This window comes from Tachysurus fulvidraco, chromosome 11 (genome assembly GCF_022655615.1).
Source record: "Tachysurus fulvidraco isolate hzauxx_2018 chromosome 11, HZAU_PFXX_2.0, whole genome shotgun sequence".
Classification (NCBI taxonomy): domain Eukaryota; kingdom Metazoa; phylum Chordata; class Actinopteri; order Siluriformes; family Bagridae; genus Tachysurus; species Tachysurus fulvidraco.
Genome location: NC_062528.1, coordinates 13,778,209 through 13,800,239, shown reverse-complemented (window position 1 = coordinate 13,800,239; position 22,031 = coordinate 13,778,209). Strand labels below are relative to the sequence as shown.

Here is a 22,031-nt window from a genome sequence, read left to right as displayed (position 1 = left end):
GAAAGATGGGTGAGGAAAGAACTAACCTTTTACGTGACTAATCTGAAGTATATAATTTCATAGTACATAGTAAAATTCTAGTTGATAAAGGTTTCTATGAAATTAATGAGAAAATGTATGCGACATCATTGAGGAAAGATTTATTTCTAGCTCTAAATAAAAGCTTGTATAAACATTAAATTAAAGTAAAAACTGGGTGATACAAAGTTTTGTACACGAACCCCTTAAGATATGGTTTTATAAATAGTGTTTTTAAGATCTCTATCAAAGCAAATGTTTGTCTCCTCATGATTCCCATCGCTCTCACACATCACCCATTAGAGAGCAGATGCTTGCATATGTGTGTCCTACTGTGTAAGGCTACACATCAGCAATACAAACCGCACCTCATCCTGTTCTGCTGCTGTGGAATGTTAAACAATATATAATTCATTACAGCAGCTTTTTCACCAGCAATAAAAAACACTCCATTTACTTGCACTCCAAATAAAATCCAAAATAGCTGCGTATCAAAGTGCATTCAAAAAAAGTGCAGTCTAACCTAAGAATAAATCCCAGAAACCAAATTCAACAACATTGTCATTCATACTATTAGCTTATATGATTCATTCATTCGTTCATTTTCTACCGCTTTATCCGAACTTCTCGGGTCTCGGGGAGCCTGGGCCTATCTCAGGCATCATCGGGCATCGAGGCAGGATACACCCTGGACGGAGTACCAACCTATCGCAGGGCACACACACACACACACACTCTCATTCACTAACACTCATACACTACGGACAATTTTCCAGAGATACCAATCAACCTAGCATGCATGTCTTTGAATCGGGGGAGGAAACCGGAGTACCCGGAGGAAACCCCCGAGGCACGAGGAGAACATGCAAGCTCCACACACACAAGGTGGAGGCGGGAATCGACCCCCCCAACCCTGGAGGTGTGAGGCAAACGTGCTGACCACTAAGCCACCGTGCCCCCAGCTTATAGGATAAATAAACATAAATGCATCTGAATGTAGGCGTCCTCTTTTATGAGTTTATGTGATATAATTTGTCATGTGACATTTTAGTTAACACTATAAAAGTACGTTTTACATTACAAAATTTAATTAAGTGTGAAGATTGCTGGATTTGGGAAGGTGTGTGGTTGGGGGTTTGATCGCTACCTCCACCCTTGGTCCAGTTTCCTCTTCCAGTTAGAAGATTAGGATATTAATGGTATCTGTTGATCTACCTTCCTGATTTTGATGTTAGCCCAAACCTCTGTTTCCAACCACTCTATTCCCTCACCGACTTTTCTTAATTTTAGTATTTAATCTTTGTCTTGTTTAGATTGTTGTACCTGAATACCAATTTGAAATAGTATTTTCTGTAAAATTGTACACTTGAGGTATATTTTCCTATTTTAATCTTTTTAAACTATGAGGGATGAAAATTTCTCATCAATTATACAGATATAATTAATTATTATTATAACAAGTCACACTACGGTATGTAAAACTAACATATGCGAATCACATTTACTTTATCGGAGGAATTCATGTGTTATACAGCTGAGAAAACCGGATTGGTTTAAACATAAATCATTTCTTCACCATAATTACTACTGAGTGCCCTTTTTATTAGACAGCACTTAAATAAACTAAACAGGAAAACAAACAGGCATCACTGATGTTTCATTCTTCCAAATGCACAACAGGATTATGGGTTTACACATTCTTCATGCAAGTCACAGTTTGAAGCCTTTAATCATTGATGTGTTATTGCAGTATTAAGGATGTCCATTATCCTGGTTCATAGAGCACAGCTGTATTTCTATGCTTACTTTAATTGTTTTAATAAAATGTAGACTGTCATCCATTATAAGTCTAAGGGGATGCTTTTTTTTGTCTAATTTTGTAGAATAGAACAGTCTAAAGTATTTTATCTGCACAAGACATGACATCTCAAAAAAAATAAAATAAATAAAGCCTTATCTGAATTCATTTAATCACAGGCCATTCATTACATTCTGTGAGAATTCAGATCCATTATTGTGGTGATTTTCCCACTTAGACACCAGATCCACATGACCAGTGGATGACTAACTAAATTGTTGTAGATATGAACATGTATGCTGCCTGTAATTCGGTCAGATGGACTTGGATTTCAAGGTTTTGCATTATGACAGTGTTTAGGTCAAAATGTGGTGGCCAAGTGTTTTTCCCTCATAAGATGAAAGCGTGTTTTACAACCCGAGTGAAGGGAGTGTGTGACTGGAGGTGGATGCTGTTGGCAATAAACAGTGTAGATGGAGTATTTTTGTGTGTGTGTTCTTTACGAAAGGTGCATATTTATATAGAGTAACCTTCCATTATCTGTCATATATAGATGGAGTAGTCGGGTTCTGTATTGAAAAGGAAATTGCATCAGATTACATACCTTCTGAACAAGCCTTGCTAAAGAACCCTACTGTTATGTTGCCTTGAATTGACACTTTTATCTACAGTTATTGATGTGTTTTCTTCTTCTTCCATATTGGGTGTTAGACTTTCACATATGGACAAACTCCTTTCAGCCTTCACTCCTTTCAAAACCTGGCCAGTACCCAATCACTTGTTCAGGGAGAAGGTGTGAAATGCCGCATTGACAGTCACCTGAGCTCAGGACTGAACCGAGGACCCTGGACCTCGGAGGTGGTAATGTGTGTGTGTGTGTGTGTGTGTGTGTGTGTGTGTGTGTGTGTGTGTGTGTGTGTGTGTGTGTGTGTGTGTGTGTGTGTGTGTGTGTGTGTGTGTGTGTGTGTGTGAATACAAGCAGTACTTATTTTCTAACAGAAGAGGGCACTATTGCTTCACCAAGATAACCATTTCTCTGTGTGCAGATGATATACTCATCGTTATCTGGTCCCTACTAGTTTTATCCATTTCTATAATTAGTTAAATATTACAAAAAATAAAACATAAAAAAATAAAATAAAATAAAAATTTATTAAAAAAAGCAGAGTATTGGGGGAACTGTTTGTCACATATAAATTACAGTACAGTGAAATTATCTTCTTCGCAGATACTCTTCTTCAGAGCACAGGGTCAGCCATGTTTCAGTGCCCCTGGAGCGGAGAGTTATAAAGGCCTTGCTCAAGGGCTCAACAGTGGCAGCTTAGCCATGATGGCGCTTGAATTGCAGCTTTATTATATTGGTAATTAAAAATAATGCATGAAGTTCACTACAATTGTTATAGTTTAAGCATTGATCTGTCCCAAATTCCTTGCTACTGAGTGAGGAGACTTTCCTTGAATTGTAATCCAGAGCTCACATTGGGTTAAGCATGTGTTTCCTTTGGGTTCTCTGGTTCCCTCCCACTTCCAAATAAATGATGGTGGAACAAGTCAAGCAGAGTTTCAGGATCGGAGAGAGCAAAATACAGTGCATGATATGATAAATACTTTCAGATACTTTGATAATGGACTGTTTTATGACCAGATCAGTTATTAGAGAATGTTATGTAAGAATCAAAGCTAGCTTTTATGAAAAATAAATAAATAAATCCAAGGCGCCGTGGTGTGATATCAAATGCTGAAGTGTTTTATTCCCCTTATAGTATTAGACTGTAATGGTACAAAAATAAATGTTCTTGGGATATTTCTCACACTACTTTAGGACACTTTCCAGCAACATATTAGTGATGATCTCCTTATAACCAATAACATTAAAGTAATGTTGTATAAATGTGTGTGTTTGTATACACACTTTGTGTTTACACAGTATGCGATGTCTGTGGGTTGCTCTGTTCGCTCCATCTACAGAGACGAGCTACAGAAAATACCTGACATCAAAATCTAATCCAAGTTCAGGAAGGTTCATTCAAATAAAAAAAAAATCCCATAGATGTTTGCTTTTTATAATGTATTTTAAATGGATATATTTCCATTAAGAACGTGAAGGTTTTATTTCCTTCTGTGTTCCTTCTGTTTTTGTGGATTGTTTTATCACTAGATTCCCTAACATGGGAATGAGTGGGGTTAAAAATGATACTGCTCTCATCCACTACAGGGTCTCTATGATGTACATAGACATACATATGCATGCGTTAAGACACTATTCTGTGGTCCAACAAACATAAAAACTCATATAACCTGTTATAACCTGATAAAAACGCGCGCGTCTGCGTTCGTGCGTGTGCGTAAAGCGCAACATCGCCACAGTGCGGACTCTTCGGTGTCTCAGAGTTAACGCTCACATCCGATGATGTTGCGCAACCAAAATACAGCGGACCACATCAGTCAGTCAAACCCTCCTCCTCCTCCTCCTCCTCCTCCTCTTCCTCCTCCTTCTTCTCCTTCTCCGCTTTCTCCTCAGTCTCACACAGTGGATCAGTGTTGATCCTTTGGTCTAAGTGTAGAGCTGCTCCTTTAGAAATGTGAAATGTGTGTGAACTAGGAAAGTTTATTGGCTTTTTAATCAGAGTTACTTGGACACACCAGAGCGCAGCTGGACAGATCGACACACTTAGAGGATGGAGGTACTGTACAGTTACGTTGTTCTTCATTTTTGTGAATCGTTGCTTTGATTTTACTCTAACAAAAATGTACCACATGACATAATTGGGAGCTCAACGTTTCGTAAAATTGAAATGTTTTCTTTAAACAGAATGGAAAGGGAACTACACTTGAATGCACTGACTTTTAAAATCACAGTTAAATGATTGGACAACAGATTTCTGAGGTGTCACTGAGCCATGAACTGAGCCTGTAATGGGGACTCCAATACAATCAGAATATAACAATGTAAAACGATTAAAAAATGGATATGACTTCACATAACCAGTGGGAGGTCTTTTAAAGAGGCTACTGTCTTGCAAATAAGAAAAACTTCCTAAGTTAGAATTAATGATTTCTTGGTTAGGATGTGTTAGTAGGATTAAGGTCCTGCAAACTGTGACCCATGAAATATATCCATGCCACCTCTATACTCCACATCTCTGAGAGGTCTGTTACTCTTATGCAGTTACTCTTATGTTACTCTTATGCAGACTTCAAGAGTCATACCTAGCTCATGCAGATTTACTCAAGCCAGATTTTATGAGTATTAGGAACTATAGACCTTCTCATTGTAGGTTCTGGACACCCTGAAGAGTCCATAAAGCATAGCTTGGGTGTTCTTTTTTTTTTTCACAACTTGTATTTTAATTTTTTTTATATATATATTTTATTTAATTTTATTTTATATAAAATAATACTTATATCAAATAAATAAAACTTGGAACCAAAATTTTTTTATGTCAGTGGAAAGTTGAGGAATCCCCCCCCCTTTTTTCTAGTAAATACCCAGAATATTATGTGGAAATATTTATCCTAATATTTGATAAGTCTGATTTTGTTCATAAAACAAACCTGTGCTGAGAAATTTAGTTCACAGTTAACAAGATCCTTGACAGTGCAATTTTGAGATACCCTGCTATAGAATAATGAAGTCAATGCAGTGATTCCATACGCACAACAAACAAGATATTCTGCAAATGAAACCTTGTCCTAGACAGAGATGATGCTACAAATAGGAGCAGTGATAAAGAGTGCTGATTTCTGTTGTATACTGGTAATCAGTGCAGGGTTTTTTTCATCTCTGTATGGGAACACTTCCCTCACACACTCACATAGCACATGTTGCTTGTTCCCTTGCTGCCCAAAAAGTGCCCAAGTGCATTTAAAGAGTCTTTGCTGATGTTGGCAAAACGGATACGAAAGAAAATGTGTTATTCTCAGCTTAAATGTCCAGGGGCTAGGAGCAAGTGAGGAACTTGAAAGAGAGAAGAATGGTGAATAGAAGAAAAATGAAGACGATTCTTTCTCACAGCACTGTATTGTATACAGGATTGCTGCCTGACTTCCAGCAGATTAAGTCAGTGAAAGCTTGTGGAATCAGTAGGGAAAATTCACAACATCCTCTGGCCACTTACTATTCCGCTGAAAGCTTTGGGAGTCCCCTGTGTATTATGAGTGTGTGCATATTATGTGTGCATGTGTGGGTAGGTTGGGTGTGTACTTGGTCCCATATATAGCTGGATAAAGTAAAACTAGGAACAGAGCATAACTGCAGATGTGAGAGAATGGGACGGATCTGCCAAGCATATGGGAATGAACATGTATTATTCATCTTAAGTGCAAAAACAAAACTAACATGACTGCTGCCAGCATGAAGTATCTATCACTGGACCAATTAGAACCATTGCAAGTAATTTGTAACTGAAAAAAATGTTAGGATTGTAGTTCACCTTTTTTAATCTGAACAATAAAATTGGCAGGTATAATGGATTAACAGTGGTAGAGAAAAGTGTAGGTGGTGGGCTTGAAGAGTGAGGAATTTTGTGTCCTTTGATTGAAAAAAGGAATTTGAGAGACCCCTTTTTTAGTATTGTCTTTGGCCATGTCTGGTGCCATGTCAAGCTTTCAAGTGCTGTAGTCGGCAGATTTACCACATTGCCATATGATCAGAACACTTCTCCTTCTCGTTCATTACTTCTCTTACATCAGTGTTCAATGTGTCATCTATCTATCTATCTATCTATCTATCTATCTATCTATCTATCTATCTATCTATCTATCTATCTATCTATCTATCTATCTATCTATCTATCTATCTATCTATCTATCTATTAGGTATAGTATAGTATATAGTATACATATATAAAATAATATAAATATATTATTCTGTAATTTTGAATAAAAATAAAAATTGTAATAATTTAATACACTATCAATAAGAAAATGTGTACACTGCTTATTCAAAGTAAACTTGAATTCCAGTAAGTCACCTGCATGTAATCATATATGTGTAAGACAACATGTTCTGAATTTCTCTTCTGTTTCTCTATCACCGTGTTCATGATAACCTGCTTTGTTGTCCATGACAGTGACTTCTTGAATGATTTAATGAGTATTTCAGGGCCACTCTATCTGTGTCAGTGTGTATAGGCCACATGCTTTTTATTTTCCTGATTATTGTCAGTTGCTCAGCACTAACAGCTAGCTCAGACTTCTAATCTCAAGAAAAAAACATATCTATGTCTCCTTGAGTACAAGAAAGAAACTAGTGAGGATCTGCTGACAACTGTGAGGGGAAACAGAGGAATTAAAAGGTTGCATACTTATCTGTGAGTCAAATGAGTAAATCGTTATTATAGTGGCTGTTTCAGTCATGATTAGTTCATCAGTTGGTGAGGTTCCTGTTCATTAGGTCTAGAATCATATGACATGAAGCCTACTCTACAAGATGGTTCTTAGACTCCAGCCTTAATACGATGACACCTTCAGACACATAATATTCAGCCCTTGGTAATAAGCCAGTGAGTTAAATTAGGTGTATTTTGTGAGATAGAACACACTAAAAGTAATGTGGCTTTTTAAGGCAGGAGTCTGACATTGCTGCTGCTACATGTTTCATTTGATGTGTTGGATGTCTTAGTTCCCTTCTCTGACATATTACAAATCAGTGCTTGCTCATCAGTTAAGCACTTAGTGCTTTCTATCATGCGGATGCTTAAAAAGATGTGTTACATGTAATAATAATGATAAGAAGAAGAAGAAGAAGAAGAGGAAGAAGAAGAAGAAAAAGAAGAGGGACTTTTTTTGGAGACTTAGTATCCATCTTTGAGATTTTAGGAGCAAGAAGATCCTATTCAAAGCTTTTACATCTTTAATGTTAATAACCTTCTGTTTTGCTAATGTACATAACCGAATCTGTATGAACTTATAAGAACTCTCTATAGTCAGCCAACAAGCCAACATAATCTTTGTGAATTCCATGCCCAAGACAATGATTAGAAAGCTTAAAACAGAACTTTGTGGTGCACCAAGTGGCATATTTTAAGTGTTTGAGGAGTCTGATCAAACTGTCAAATTGTCTTTTAAGTAGGATCTAAAACGACAGGAACTCATCAGAGCATGGTTTCCAGTCTACTGATTAAAATATCAAGGTCAATAATGTCAAAGACTGCACATAAGTCTAACAGTATCAAAAAAGGACACATTGCACTTTTTGAACACAAAAGCAATTGAACCCAAGCAGGTCATTGACCAGTTAAGCCTGTTCTGATATTTTATGTAATTTGATGCTACCAAATGTCATGGAGGAAGTCCGTGACACACACACACCCACCCACCCACCCACACACACACACACACACACACACACACACACACACACACACACACACACACACACACACACACACACACACACACACACACACACACACACAAACACAGCTTTTTAGTAGATAAACTACAGTACTAAAAGGGTTAATGATCCATGAAGATTGACTACAGTTTGAGGAGAGACTGTTCTTGCAGAAGAATTCCCTTTCTTATAAGTACAGGAAGTATTTCATGGATAAATTAAGAAACATTTCTTTCATCTGGAAGGGTCTTGAGAAAAGCAAGGCATGACTTTAGTTATCCGCTAGCAGTGCATTATCCTAGAATGGGGAAGTGGAGACAACCACTCAGAGCAAAAGCAGTGAGAGGAAGCTTTCTGTCTTCTGATGCGTCTAGGTTTCTGTATATAGAGAATCTGTGCACTCCTGTATAGTTAGAATGTGTATGAGTACATGTCTGCACTGCTGGTGCTCAAGCTCAATGTCTTGATACATTGAAAAGAAAAACCAAATGGCAACTATTTTTGCAGTATATCATTGTTTGACATTCCAGTGAATTTGTCAGGACTTGACATTAGAATCCATATTTGGTATTGCTGAAGTGTATGGCTTATGTATAGGGCTTGATATCTGTTTGCAGTGCTTTAAGGCTTGTGCCATTAAAAATCAGACTGTTAGTGTCTATCTATTAGGGGTGTAAAACAATCTATATTTGTATAGTGCTCCAAATATCCGTCACTCATGGCCAAAACTGGAAATAAGAAAAATTAAATAGGAATCCACCATTCTGTCCTGTGACACATTGGAAAAAACATACACAAAAAAATACCCTCAAGGAGAAATGATGTCCATCCTCAGATGGACAGTTTAGCCTCAGCTACATCACTCAGGTTTATAATTGCTTTCAACTATATTTTTCCCTCAAAAAATCCCACTTGTGAACTTACTTAAATTTTTTTATATCTGTCCACAACAACGTTAATGGTGACCACAAGCTCACACCCACACTAAAGTACATCTCTCAGATCCATATGTCTTCTGTGGAATTCCAGGCCGGATGCACAAGCAGCAGGTATGAGAATGAGGTGTGAATTTACCTGATGTAACGTAGTATGTAGCATCAGGTAGAATGTAGCATGGTTATTCTTTTTAATTACAACATGCTTGGAGATTAAATCACAAAGTAAAGCTTTATTCTCTGAACTGTTCTTGGACTTGACGTTCACAGCATGGAGAGAGTTGGCAGATATTGTTCTGTACAGTGTTCTTTTGACTCTGAAAAAGGACAGTTTTCTAAACTTGTTATAATTGTTTAACACAAGTGAAGGGCTAAACTTTTTCCAGTGGGAAAGTGATTTAATTTCAAGCAGGTTTCCTTGGAAACTTGGAGAAACAAAGGATATTTGCAAGTCTGCTGGTAGCATTAACAAGACTTGGCTGCTATTTTATATGGTCATTCCCGGCAGCCTGAAATCAGTGTTCTTCAATTTAATCCAACAGATTTAAATAAATGTAAACTTCACTTTTCTCAATTTCTACTCCACAAAGACTGCATTTTACACACACACACACACACACACACACACGCACGCACGCACGCACGCACGCACGCACGCACGCACGCACGCACGCACGCACACACACACACACACACACAACTGAATGAATAAAACAACTTTCCCTGAGGTCTATAATTAGACAAGATTCTCATATGAGCCTCTTCTCTAGAAGAGGTAACCCTTTCACCATATCACGTGTTTGCTGTCTGAGAAAGACTGCTTGTTTGATTATTTCTTAGTTCTCTTTGTTGTAGAATTTGCACTGGTCAGCTGATCTGTAGCAAATAATTTTACTCTAGTGAGGACTTTTTATTACTTTAAGCAGAAATAAGAGCCGCTTGATATCTAATGTTTTCTCACATTCCAACATCTAGTCTAATGGTAACTCAAAAGTTGTTACTGTATTAAGAATACATACTGCATGTACATTTCTATCATGTTATACTATTAATATAATGTATTATCAACATTTATTTATTCAGCAAGTAAATTGAAAGAATTTTAGTTTTTTTATACTTTTTTCACACTTTGTGTAAAGTTTAATTTTTCAAAATCATTATAGACCAGTAAAAATCACAGATTTTACATTTTATAGTGAAGATTACAGCCTTGTAATAGTATAGTAGATAATGGCAAGATAATGAATAAACTTCTGTTTCAGTATTAATAGCCCTGATATCACATCCATCCCATCCAGCAACGAGCTGCTGATCTCAGACCTCACTTTCTATTTTGTGGTGTGTGGTGTCCTAGAAAAATCTTTCACATTATGAAATCTTTACATTATCTATAATATGTAGAATAAAGATAATGTACTTAATTGAATGGAAATATATTTCTCTTTTGCATGAATCACAACCAGAAGCAGAGTTCTCACCTTTTTTAAATATAACAACTGAAAAGTTGCCCTTTAAGACTGCATCATTGAGCTGTGAAATTAATACTATTACATTTAAAGCTGTAGTGTTGAATGTGTTAAACTGCTTATTTCTCTGCTTTATCAGGTGATTACACTTTTTCTATACAGCTTTTTTTTTTTTTTTTTACATATGATCTTTAATAAGCTCTTCCATCTCACATGTGGTTAAATTGTCATTCTCATAGCACCCGTTCACACACATCCTGTGCCAGAGATGTCAGAAGGCAGAGGTAAGGAGTGAACTGCAGCTGTGCTCTGATCAGACCTGAATGTTTTGTCTCTGCAGTGAGTGTGTGTGTGTATGGGTTCCTAAAACATTAGAGCTTCTAGTATTCAGACTCTCCTGGATTAAATATAGAATAAATATATCCCTAATACACTACTTCTATAAATCCCTGAAATGCAACGTAGAATCTTGTACATAGTTGTGGTTATTTAATAAAGTTGACTGTTGGGAAATATTTTCTAACTCTGGACATGGTTCATGTCAATGTCAACAAGAAACTAATGACCCAAACCTTCGTGACTGCTTGGTAGCGGTTTTCTCAGGCCCAAAACCCTTAAAATAGATTTGGCTGTTTTCTCTCTCACGGAGGACCTTTCTGGCCTTCACAGAGTCTTGAACTCATATATGCTATAGAATTGATCACAGTCTTACTTTTGGGTGGCTTGTAAATGTTGCCCTACATGGTGTAGGTATGACTGTGCTTACTTGTGATAATGATTGAATTGCATGCAAGCTGTTAGATAATGAGTGCGAATATGATCACATTTGGCAACGGTACTGGACTTGAGTGTTAGTGTGTTTAAAAAGGGGTTGGAAACTTGAGTCAGTAATTGTGTAAGTTATTTTTGCAGCCTTTGTGTTGGTCTAAGTCTGAAGGTCATTTCTGTAGACCAAGGAGCAAAGTCATGGCTGCTGTCCAAGTGTTTTATACTAGAAACTATCAGCTTTGGTTAAACAACAGAAGCTTAAAAGTTTAATAAACATTCAACTCTATTGTCTTCCTGTGAGATTTTTGCACTGTGAGAACTTAGGCTTTGTTTTTAATAGACAGGAAGGAGTTAACAATCAGGGGCTACAAAATAATGAAAGAAGGGTGGGTGGTCTCTGGGGGATTTTGCTTATCACTGATGAAAAAAAGGAACTGTAGGAATTTAAAAGGAAAATGTTTCTCTTTCTGTTTGTATGTATTAGTGAACAGTATTTAAGTAACGTGTGTAGGATTTGATGTGTGTGCATGTAGTAATCCTTCTTTGGGTGGAGGGAACGTGGTAGGTGAGATCACTGTGTTTGTGTGTGTGGAATAGGGAATGTGTGTATATCTGTGAGACTGAGTAAGAATGTTTGTGGGAGAAGTGTGCTAATGTTTCCAAAGGGTTTGGTTCAGACAGGGCAGACACCCAAAGCTAGAGGCAATAAGGAGGATCTGTGTGTAAAGAGTGCTGTGTCCTGAATAGCTTTCAGAGCAAAAGAAACCGTGTGAGAAGAAAAATGAAAGCAAAGAAAAAGACACTCAGTGTCAATATCCAAATTATTATGGTGATTCATTTTCTATTACAAAACTACCTTGAATGAGAAAGAGAAACAAATGGAAATTATCTTTTCTGTAATTCCCCAGGCAGTTGGCATGATGTTAGTCAGCTGTGTTAATGTTCTAGGAAACACCCAAACTTCCCAACCCCTCTGTCCCTAATGCCCTTCTGGGCTGATGTCACCATTTCCCTGTGCTACATTTTCAGCCACTTTTCATGCAAGACCCGCTTCATTTTCCTGTTGTTGTGAAATCGGGAAATGTGATCAGCCTCATAAAACAAGCGCTGTCCGAGTCTGAAGGTAATTCTTGCATCATGGTTCATCTGATGTCTCTGCAAAATACAGAAGCGTGTAAAACTACTATTTGGACACACTCTCCACTGCAACCTTGTAATTCTTAAGCCTCTCTTTTGGTGGTCTGAGCATATTCTAGGTTCTGTGGGAACCATGTGTCAACAGTGTGAATAAACCAAAGTGAGGTTTAAACTGCCTCAGAAATGCACGGGTCAGAGAACATCCAGCAGTAACAGTGTCTGCGCTCAGTAAATCTTTTAACAAAACAAAGAGGCCAATGCATCAGTTCTTTAATTCATGAGGCACATTAGTAGGATATGTGGAAAAAGCACATAAATCAACACAGTTTAGCATACAAATCTAAATAGAGTCACTGCTCAATGACTGTGTCAGATTTTGAATACACCCTGGGCTTACTATCTGGACGAGGTTATGAAACAGAAAGCAAACCTTGAGTTAAAACTAAGGTAACTGAGTTAATATGCAAAGCTTTGTTCAGGGTCAGTGCAAAATTACCTTAAGTACTATTTATACTGCTGACAACTTTTGTGGTGCAATTATTTGTTCTATGGATATATCTCAGTGATGAAACTGTGGACTTGAAGAAATACTCCAGTGTTTGTTTATTTGTTTGTTTGTTTAACTTTTATTTTAAGATATTTCCCTGGATTTAGAAAGGAAAAGTAAATCTTTTATACATAAAACTAATGTATATAATGCATGGCTAAGGGCAGTTCTAGCCAACTTTCCAATACAAATATAATATATGAAATGCAATCCTCGTTATTTATGCTTTCCTTAGTGCAAAAATCTCATTATCAAAGGACCAGTGTGGTGGCAGGTTTTTCATTCCAAACAAAATTCAGGTTAATATAGGTGTTACTGCATGTAGCTTAAGCTTGGGATTGAAATTAGGTGTTATGAAATGATGTGTCTGATAAAGGCATATTGACAGTCTACACATTCTGTAGCTAAAGAGAATGATTAAAACCACTGAAGTACTCTTTTAACAGCACAAATCTGTACGTATGCATGCATGCATTCATGAGCTCTCTTTTACCTTCCCAGGAGGAGTCTTCAGTCAAGATATCAGTTGCTGAACTGGCTGGGAAGTTCAAAAGTCCTCCACTGCCAGTGCCAAAGACAGATGAGGTAATATTTCATTTCATTTATTCTTTTATTGACTCTATTCTTGCATGTTCCTAGTTTTTCACAATTGCACGAGATATAAAACAGACATGTTAAGAATAATGTGCACTTACCCCATTGTAGTAACGGGGATGTGGTAGCCTAGTGGTTAAGATGTCGCTTAACAATCAGAAAGTTGTGAGTTCAAATCACAGGTCCAGCTGAGCAAGGCACTTTAAACCTCAATTGCTTAGTTTTATAAAATGAGATTTAAAAAAAAATCACTCCGAATGAGGGCGTCTGCAAAATTCCATAAATTTATGTTATGTAGTAGTCGGTTAACCATTTAATAAACTTTAATACATTTTCACTAATAGTGCTTAGAGTATGGCCTTTACATGAGTACTAAAATGTCTTTATGATTATAACCCAAGTCTAGACACACTGATGTATGACTACTGGGCACTTAATATGAGTTGAAGGACTGTATATCATCTCTGAAAGTTAGAAAACAACTTTAGAAATTGATGTTATTGAAAAATGATCAACAGCTGGGTGGAGTGATGTAGCATTGTTGAAGCGAGGTATTGTTACTACTCCAACATTTATTTTCCTAAAACCGCACATCCAGAAGTCTTTTATTTCACTTATACCACGACAATTTGGCAAGACGTGCAATTATTTTTAAAGAACAACACGTTTATATATTTTTATATGCTTCTAGTTACATTTTGTTTGTTATGCAACAAAAAAGTGAGGTCCTGTTATCTGTTTTGTTATAGGAGCTATAAATATTTCCCTCACTTCCTCTTGAAAATAGCAGCTTGTTACAGCTTTCTATTAAGTAACAAGAGCAATTTGTTTCCACCATAAGAGTGAACCTGTTTCACCACACAAGCCCTAGTGAATGGTTTGTTACTATAGAAACGATAATATACTAGTACAAATGCATTATTATAAAATCATGATTTTCTGCTGTTCTAGAAAATTATATATCTTCAAAAGTGCCATGGTATAAATATAAAAGTACTGTATATAGGTTATAGAATGGGTGAAGTCCATTATATATTGTTTATTAGCATTCTGCATATGCTGTCTGATTTGTAATGCAAGTCCATCTGTTACCGTGTCAGAGAAAACCTGTTCAAAGAAGCCCTCCATGTTTTCTGCAATTACATGACCAGATGGAAAATGTGAGTGAGACGGAGGTGAGAATTGAACTAAGATACATCACTTCTGTGTGAACTGTCAGTGAATGTCATATTCAGCATTATGTATAATAAAGCAGACAATCTTCCTCACCTAAGCCAAGCGTAACAGCTTATATCAATGTACAGAAAGGGCTGTACTCTCTACTTAATGTTAGCATGTTAAGTGTACTGTTTACTTTAGCACTTAATGGCATCTGGAGATATGTTCTGACCTACACCTCTATTTTTCTGTCAAAGAAACTGGCTTGTACTCCTCAACCTCCACCCAAGGCCAAGCTGAAGCATTCTCCCCTCATTGACAAACTGCAGGTAAATATCCTGTTGTCTCACAGTAATTATTAGTAACACAAAAACAGAAAACGAATTATTATATCAGTAATACAGAAAACGAATTATTTTTTGTTCAATTTATACCATTTTTTAATAAAAAAAAAATATCTTATATTTTATTTTTATACCAACTTCCACTACACTGTGTGATGAATGCAAGCTCTTACTCATACTAGACCAAGAAGCCCTGTTAGTTGTGTTGGTGTGTATGATTCAGCAGTGGTAAGGAAGCACTTTACACAGGAAATGCTCCATCTTGCAGCTTCCTTCATGAGTACTTTCAGTATTTATGACATATATGCAAACTGTATACATGCAAACCTTCAGCACTCAGATGTCCTACAGTACTATTTCTGTCTAAGTCTGTTCCTCACAGATAGTCTCTCTCTAATGAATATCAGTATAGCTACATATCATTTGGGAATAGCTGTATATCATCTTCATGCTTGAAGAAATGTGCTATTCTGCCAACGCTATGTATCTCTGCTGCCCCATAGTGTTTAACACTGGCGTTTAAAGTTGTACTTAGAGGTGTAATAATGCCATTATCTGTATCTATGCTCCAGATATTTAGATCTGTATCTTTATTTGTATTTCAATTGAGATTGGTCTAGACAGGAAGGTTGTTGTTGTTGTTTTTGCTACTTAAGCATGAACCCCAATATTATACCCTGGAAACACGGGCTGCAAGAAAAGGAAGTGATTATTTATTTATTTATACTTTATTTAAATTCCTGTACAGTTCCTTGACCTTTGCTCAAGATCAGAATTAGCATGAACTGATTAGTCAAGCATGTTTGAACCCTCATCACATGAAAGTAAAAACATTTTTGTTGCTTCCTGCAGACTTCCTGTTTCCTGCTATTCTCAAGTAGATGCAATTTCTCATAAGCCATCTTAAAAAAAAACATAACTGTCTCTTGTTCTCTGGATTGTTATTAATTTAGGAAACATTATCTCTTTATCCAAATAATGTATTTATATTTGGTTACATCCCTAATGCACAATGTACACATTGTGTGGTTATTCTGGAGGATTTACAGTAGCATTTAGGGATTTATAGACTCCCTGTAGCTTGAGTTGGCCTTGCTTGCTAATCAGATCAGGTCTTAGCCGTGTTGCCAGGCTGCTGAGTTGTCCTGCTCTTGACTTAGCAACCAAGAGACAAAAGGGCTGTCACTTCTCTCTCTACTTCTTATCTCCTGTACAGGTAGGAAACATACCTAGTGCCATATCTAATTCAACTAATGGCTGTGCAATTTAATTAAAAGTTTTGTTCTTCTTTTGGATAAACTGTGCTTGATCCAGGTCAGGTGATTTTTCTGTCTTCTATTTTGTGAAACAACAAAGTGAGCAAGAACCTGTGTTCTTCTAGAAATATAAATAGCTGATAGATCTAATAATAATAATAATAATAATAATAATAATAATAATAATAATAATAATAATAATAATAATAATGACTATCACCAAGAATATCTCAACTTCTTGTCGATGATTATTTTTAAACAGTCACTCTAAAATATGAATGCATATTAGCTTAGGCTAGCTGATATAGGGGCACTCAGCACATAATGAATCATGCTTCACATTTTTCATACAATACATTAGCATTATGTGGCATTTATGTAGTCCAATGTTGCTTTTTTCTTGTCCCATGTAGGCCAGTCCCATACTGTTACCCACTATATTGCTCAACTCAGCCAAAAGTCCAGAAGGGAAGCAACAGTCTGCATTCTGTCCCAATAAACCCTGCAGTCCCCAGAGTCCCACCCTGAGGCCCCCTCAGCAGCACGGTGACAATGAGGTGCCCACCAGCTTCGAGCAACCAGCTGAGGGCACCATACTGCCCAGTTTTAACAAGGTCTGACTGCTTTACTCAATTCCTAAATTTTAAACACTAAACCAGCTTAGAGAATATGTATATGCAATGCTGTTGTTATATGAGTGAAAACTTCGGTTGTTCTGCGATTTAGTCATTTTAACCTATTGATTTCTCCTGACATTTGTAAGCAAAATGGTCACACAAATCAAACTATAAATTTAGGAAGAACAGATGTCATGTGCATGCAAACAAGGACACATTAGCAGCAGAGGTTGAGCTGTTTTCAGAGCCTAAGCTTCATATAAGCTCAAAGTGGCTAGCAATGGAGGATGAAAATCATAATCCATGTACAGGAAGTGGTCCTTCTCAGATCATTACCTCTCTATCAGTTAGATTAGCATCTTTATAGTCAGTGTTTTTGTGGTAGGATTTGGGTGGAGATCATGGATAATTATGCTCTAGACAAGGTAGCATGAAAAGCACAACTGCCTAAACCAGGTACACTGGGTGTGAGGTGGAAAAATACACAGCCCATTTTGTAGCATTATCCATATTTGCATTCACACATATCATAGACATGTTTTATGAGGTGGGAGGAAACCAAAGAGTCAGAAGGAAAACCAGGCAGCGTGAGGTCAGAATCTGGAGCTGTGAGGCAGCAATTAGAGCTGCTGCAGTGAAAACTAGTGCCACCTTTTGTCCAATAATATAATATATACATTTCAAAGACACTGTACTGTACTGCATTTCAATGCATACAGGGTAAGTAAGGGTCTGTTATTAAACCTAAAAAAAAACTGACACTGTTTTGCTTTTTGTCTCCACAGAGTCGAATCCGGCTGTCTTTTAAGCGGCGGCCACCCACCCGCCAGCACAGGAAGTCAGCTGGTGAAGAGCTGGTTCCAGACACACCTGATGACAACAGGTCTCTCTGTGATCAACACAGTGGTGACAACACTCCAGACAAGGACGACAATACTAAGGATGCATTGAATGTCTCACAGGAGGAGACACATGAGAGCCAGGAAGACTCCACTCCTCCCATCACTGTAAAAGACACAGAGCTGCAGGAAGAACATGATGATGTGACCAAGCACAATGAGGGGATTGAAGACACTGAAGGGGAGAACAAGGAACAGGTAGCAGAGGAAAAGAGCTCAGGAAATCCTGAGGCTTCAGAAGCTGTGGACAACCAAAAAGAGGAAAAGGCACTCGAGGAACATAGCACGGCGGAGATGGAAGGATCAAAGAAAGAAGAAGAAACTTTAAGAGAATCTACTGAGAAGAACATGGATGAAGAGGTAATTCTTTAACATCAATGAGTGTACATTATGATAGAATACATAACCGCAAACGTTCGATGTAGACTAGCTGTCAAAAGTCAGCTTTGTTGAGTCCCTAAGCACATATGCACTGTACCCACTCAGTCACACTGTAGTTTGCATATCTACAATGTTGCTTATCTACCAACATGTCAGACACACAACCATAGACATTACAATATGAATGTTTCTTTGACAACTGTCCGGTGATATAAAACAGAATGTACATGCATAAAGCTAGAAAAAGAAAAAATATAATATAAAATATATTAAAGACAGATATCAGAAAAAATATGAAACCCAAATGAGGATGAGGTTCCCCTTTGAGTCTGGTTCCTCTCAAGGTTTCTTCCTTTTTAGGAATTGTCTTCCTTTTACAATTTAAGGGAGTTTTTCCTTGCCATTGCCACCTGAGTCACCTCAGACTTGCTCATTGGGGGTAAATACAAACACATTTAATTATATATCTAATATTAATCATTGAATGAAACCAATCTTCTTTATAAGGAATCTCAGATGTGTCCTTCTAGACAGGATCTCAGCTAATATTCATATATGAGCATCTATAAATCAGTCCATTCTCAAGAAAGGAGACTTATACCTGGTTTTACTTTTAAATTTGAGATTTGAACTAAATCCAAATTGATTTTTTTTTCTCAGGATCAAGATCAGGATCAAGCTTCTGGAGACTAAACAAACATGGACAATCATATATGAAAGATGGAGAGTATAACAGAGGACATCTACCAGAGGAAGAACCCTGGCTAAATGCAGAGACTTGTATTTTATAATGTTGGACCTGGATTTTTATTTTCTGATTTATGCTCTAAGCCTTCACACTTAAATCAACAGTGTAGCCACAACCACAGCTGTCACCAAGCCTTGTATGGTTACGCATCTGTGTGTATTAAATTGGGAAAGGATATAAACCTTTCCTGACCTTTTTTCTTCTCTTACTGGATCATGATATCAGTGTACACTTCAGAACCTCTCATTGTCTCTAATATTGTGTAGCTGAAAATGTAGTCTTTAAACTGTTACTAGAATGCAATCAGAGTGGTGCAGATACTGTTAAAGTGGATGATGTTACTAGCAGCTCTTACCAAACCTCAAATACTATGCAAAGTACATAATGTGACAGAACAAATTTTAACCTCTTTAAAAGACTAAGCATCATTAACTATGCAAATGGTCCTTCAGGAAACTTTGTTTTTAACCTCGTTCCCCCAAAAGCTTTATATTGTAATGTGTTTTGCGTTTGAATTACTATTTTATACAGTGGTTCGATACCACCCAAAAGCTTTCATCTTGCAGCCTAAAGTGTCTCACTTTCAAAAAATATTCAAGGTTTATGTCCAGTCAAAAATTATACACACCTACAGACCAATCAGATTTAAGAATTCAAGAGCACTGGCGTATAAATTAAAATGAACAAATGCTTCTGAATTGTTGCTACCAAAATGGTCTACTTGCTAAATACATATTAATCGGTTGATTTGTATAATTGATCTGCCAAGCAGATGTATCCCCAAGTAAGATGTACCCCTCTGCAGTGCACAGAGGGGGGCAGACTAGCATTTGTAAAACTCTTGATATTGAATTCTAGCCAATTAAAAAGTGCCCATAGGCAAGCTTGTAAGTAATCAGTATAATTCCACACCATAATTAAACACAATTTTTGGCCAATTGTGTTTAACTTGCTGAATAATAATAATAATAATAATAATAATAATAATAATAATAATAATAATAATAATAATAATAATAATAATAATAATAATAATAATAATAATAATAATAAATCAATGGTTTTTAAGAGAGTTGTCAGGATTCTGTTTGATGTCTGTAAAACCATTTAAAATCATTAAATTAGCCTTTTCATTCCTCAAATATTTTTCCACATGCTTCTATGACCCACTCATTTTCTTCCTTTTGCTTTCCAGATGCTCTTTGTAAAAATGATCCTATAGCATTGTAGCAAGCTCTGTGATATTTTTTCTTCAAATGCAGTTCATTACATTGGCATTGCAATGTCTCATCTCATCTACCTCACCTACTGAAAGCCAAGATCAGCTGATTAATCAGGTGGAATTGGGTGTGACTCCTGCTTGCCTGGAATGAAAACCTGCACATCAGCCCTTTGTACATAAGAGTGGGAACCCAGACAGAGATTCTCTGGCAGTGTAGTTTTTACACTAGCAGTCATCAATTCTAGCCCTGGAGGCCCAGAGTCTCACAGATTGATGAGCTCCCTTCTCAAAGACACCTGTTTCAACACACCAGTTAATTACCCATTGCTGGTGAGTTAGAGCAGGGATTCTAGCCTTCTTGGACTTAATTGATGACCACTGCCCAACTGAATGGGAATGGGAGAAGGAGCGAGAAGGGGAGAGGAGAGGAGAGGGAAGGGGAGGGGAGAGGAGAGGAGAGGGGAAGTGGGGGGAGAGAGAGATTTGAATAGTGAGAGTCCCCTGATTTGAATAGTGTTGCTTAGTAATATGCTGCCTTCTACCCACTACAGCCCTGGCCTAGATAGTTACTACTAAACAGTCCTTTCCGAGTCTACATGGGTATATTGGCGGAAGGGAAATGCCAAAATTTATGAAGCCCAGGGATAATCCAGGAGCAGTGCTGGGACACTGATTTGGTGCAACTGTCTAGGTCATTACTGAACGTCCTGGAGGGCTGGGGTACAGCTCACTTTAATGATTTCTCTGCTCTAACATACTTGTTCAGTAAAATCGGTAATAATGAGCAGGCTCACTTGAACACCACTACAATGTCATATTTAAAGGCAGTATTACACATTTGGTTCTGTTAAGTGACCAACCACAACACTGTCATAGCAACTTTGAATACAGTAGCTACATTCAAATATACATACATATCTGGCTACACAAAGTAGCACAAGTAGCACCAAAGGAAGCCTGCTGCATCTTTTGTTTGATAAAACATCGCTCTCACAGGAAGCTCACATGTCCTTTCATATTTTAAACTTTAATGTACCCTGTGATCCAACAGTAACTAAATCTGTAATATAAAATTGTTGACGGTGTTCCATTTTCTGCTCTGCTTTTTTTCAGCCCTACTTTATCCAAAGGGCATATGTTGACAGCAGGGAGAGAACACTTTCTGTCCATTTTGATTCACCTTGCTGACCATGCTGATTTACCTTGTAGGTGTTAGCTGATATTTCCCTGCACAAATCTTTCATCTGTCTTCTGGCTCTTCCTCGGTGCTCATTTTTTTGCCGCAGGAGAAAATCCCCTCAGACACGTGGAGAATGTGTGAAACTCCACACACAGTAAACCAAGCTTGGGATCTAACCATGGACCCTGAAACTGTAAGGCAGAAACACTGCAGTACTTGATGAATCACATTGTTTTTTATTTTTGTTTACACTGTGAAAAAATCGTATTAAAAAGTCTATCTATCTATTGTTATTATATGTATATTTTTATTAATACATTCTCTGTTCAGGTGAAAGCTGTTCAGTTGTGGGAGGAAAGTCTTTATTTTATTTATTTATTTATTTATTTACATAAAAGTACATACTGTATGGGTGTGATGGTACACATACATTGGCCATATAGTGTATTGGTTGGGAAAGGGTGTGTTTGTTTGTGTAATGCTTGGTTGACTATGCATATTTATGAATATTGTGCATAGGAACATACATGTTATAGACAAACATACTGTATACGCCCACAAATACACCCTTTATAGTACATTTACTCAAAAAAGTGTAGCTGTATCAGTAATTACAGTACAGTACT

At 37.1% G+C, this 22,031-nt stretch overlaps 1 protein-coding gene across 6 annotated transcripts; it reads left to right on the top strand.

Moving 5' to 3' along the window:
* The first annotated feature begins 4,304 nt into the window (after positions 1 to 4,304).
* Positions 4,305 to 21,698, top strand: zgc:153184 (uncharacterized protein LOC751652 homolog). 6 transcript variants are annotated; one of them, XR_007144357.1, is made up of 8 exons: positions 4,308 to 4,500; positions 13,508 to 13,591; positions 14,701 to 14,775; positions 15,016 to 15,087; positions 16,772 to 16,972; positions 17,761 to 18,234; positions 18,916 to 20,555; positions 21,435 to 21,698. XR_007144357.1 is itself a non-coding variant. In XM_027147688.2 (7 exons), the coding sequence occupies exons 1-7, from the start codon at positions 4,495 to 4,497 to the stop codon at positions 18,946 to 18,948; spliced, it is 930 nt and encodes a 309-aa protein (XP_027003489.1). In that variant the 5' UTR covers positions 4,305 to 4,494; the 3' UTR covers positions 18,949 to 21,698. The 6 variants fall into 6 exon arrangements, 3 of the variants coding, with proteins under 3 accessions (XP_027003489.1, XP_047676506.1, XP_027003487.1); XR_007144356.1 differs by having other exon boundaries at positions 21,339 to 21,698; XR_007144355.1 differs by having other exon boundaries at positions 18,916 to 20,945; positions 21,339 to 21,698.
* Positions 21,699 to 22,031: the final 333 nt, after the last annotated feature.

Coding starts and splice junctions, on each gene's coding strand:
- zgc:153184 (XM_027147686.2), top strand. Junction 14,776..15,015: donor AAAATGTGAGTGAGACGGAG/GTGAGAATTGAA, acceptor TTTCTGTCAAAG/AAACTGGCTTGTACTCCTCA. Junction 18,235..18,915: donor AGAAGAACATGGATGAAGAG/GTAATTCTTTAA, acceptor TTTTTTTCTCAG/GATCAAGATCAGGATCAAGC.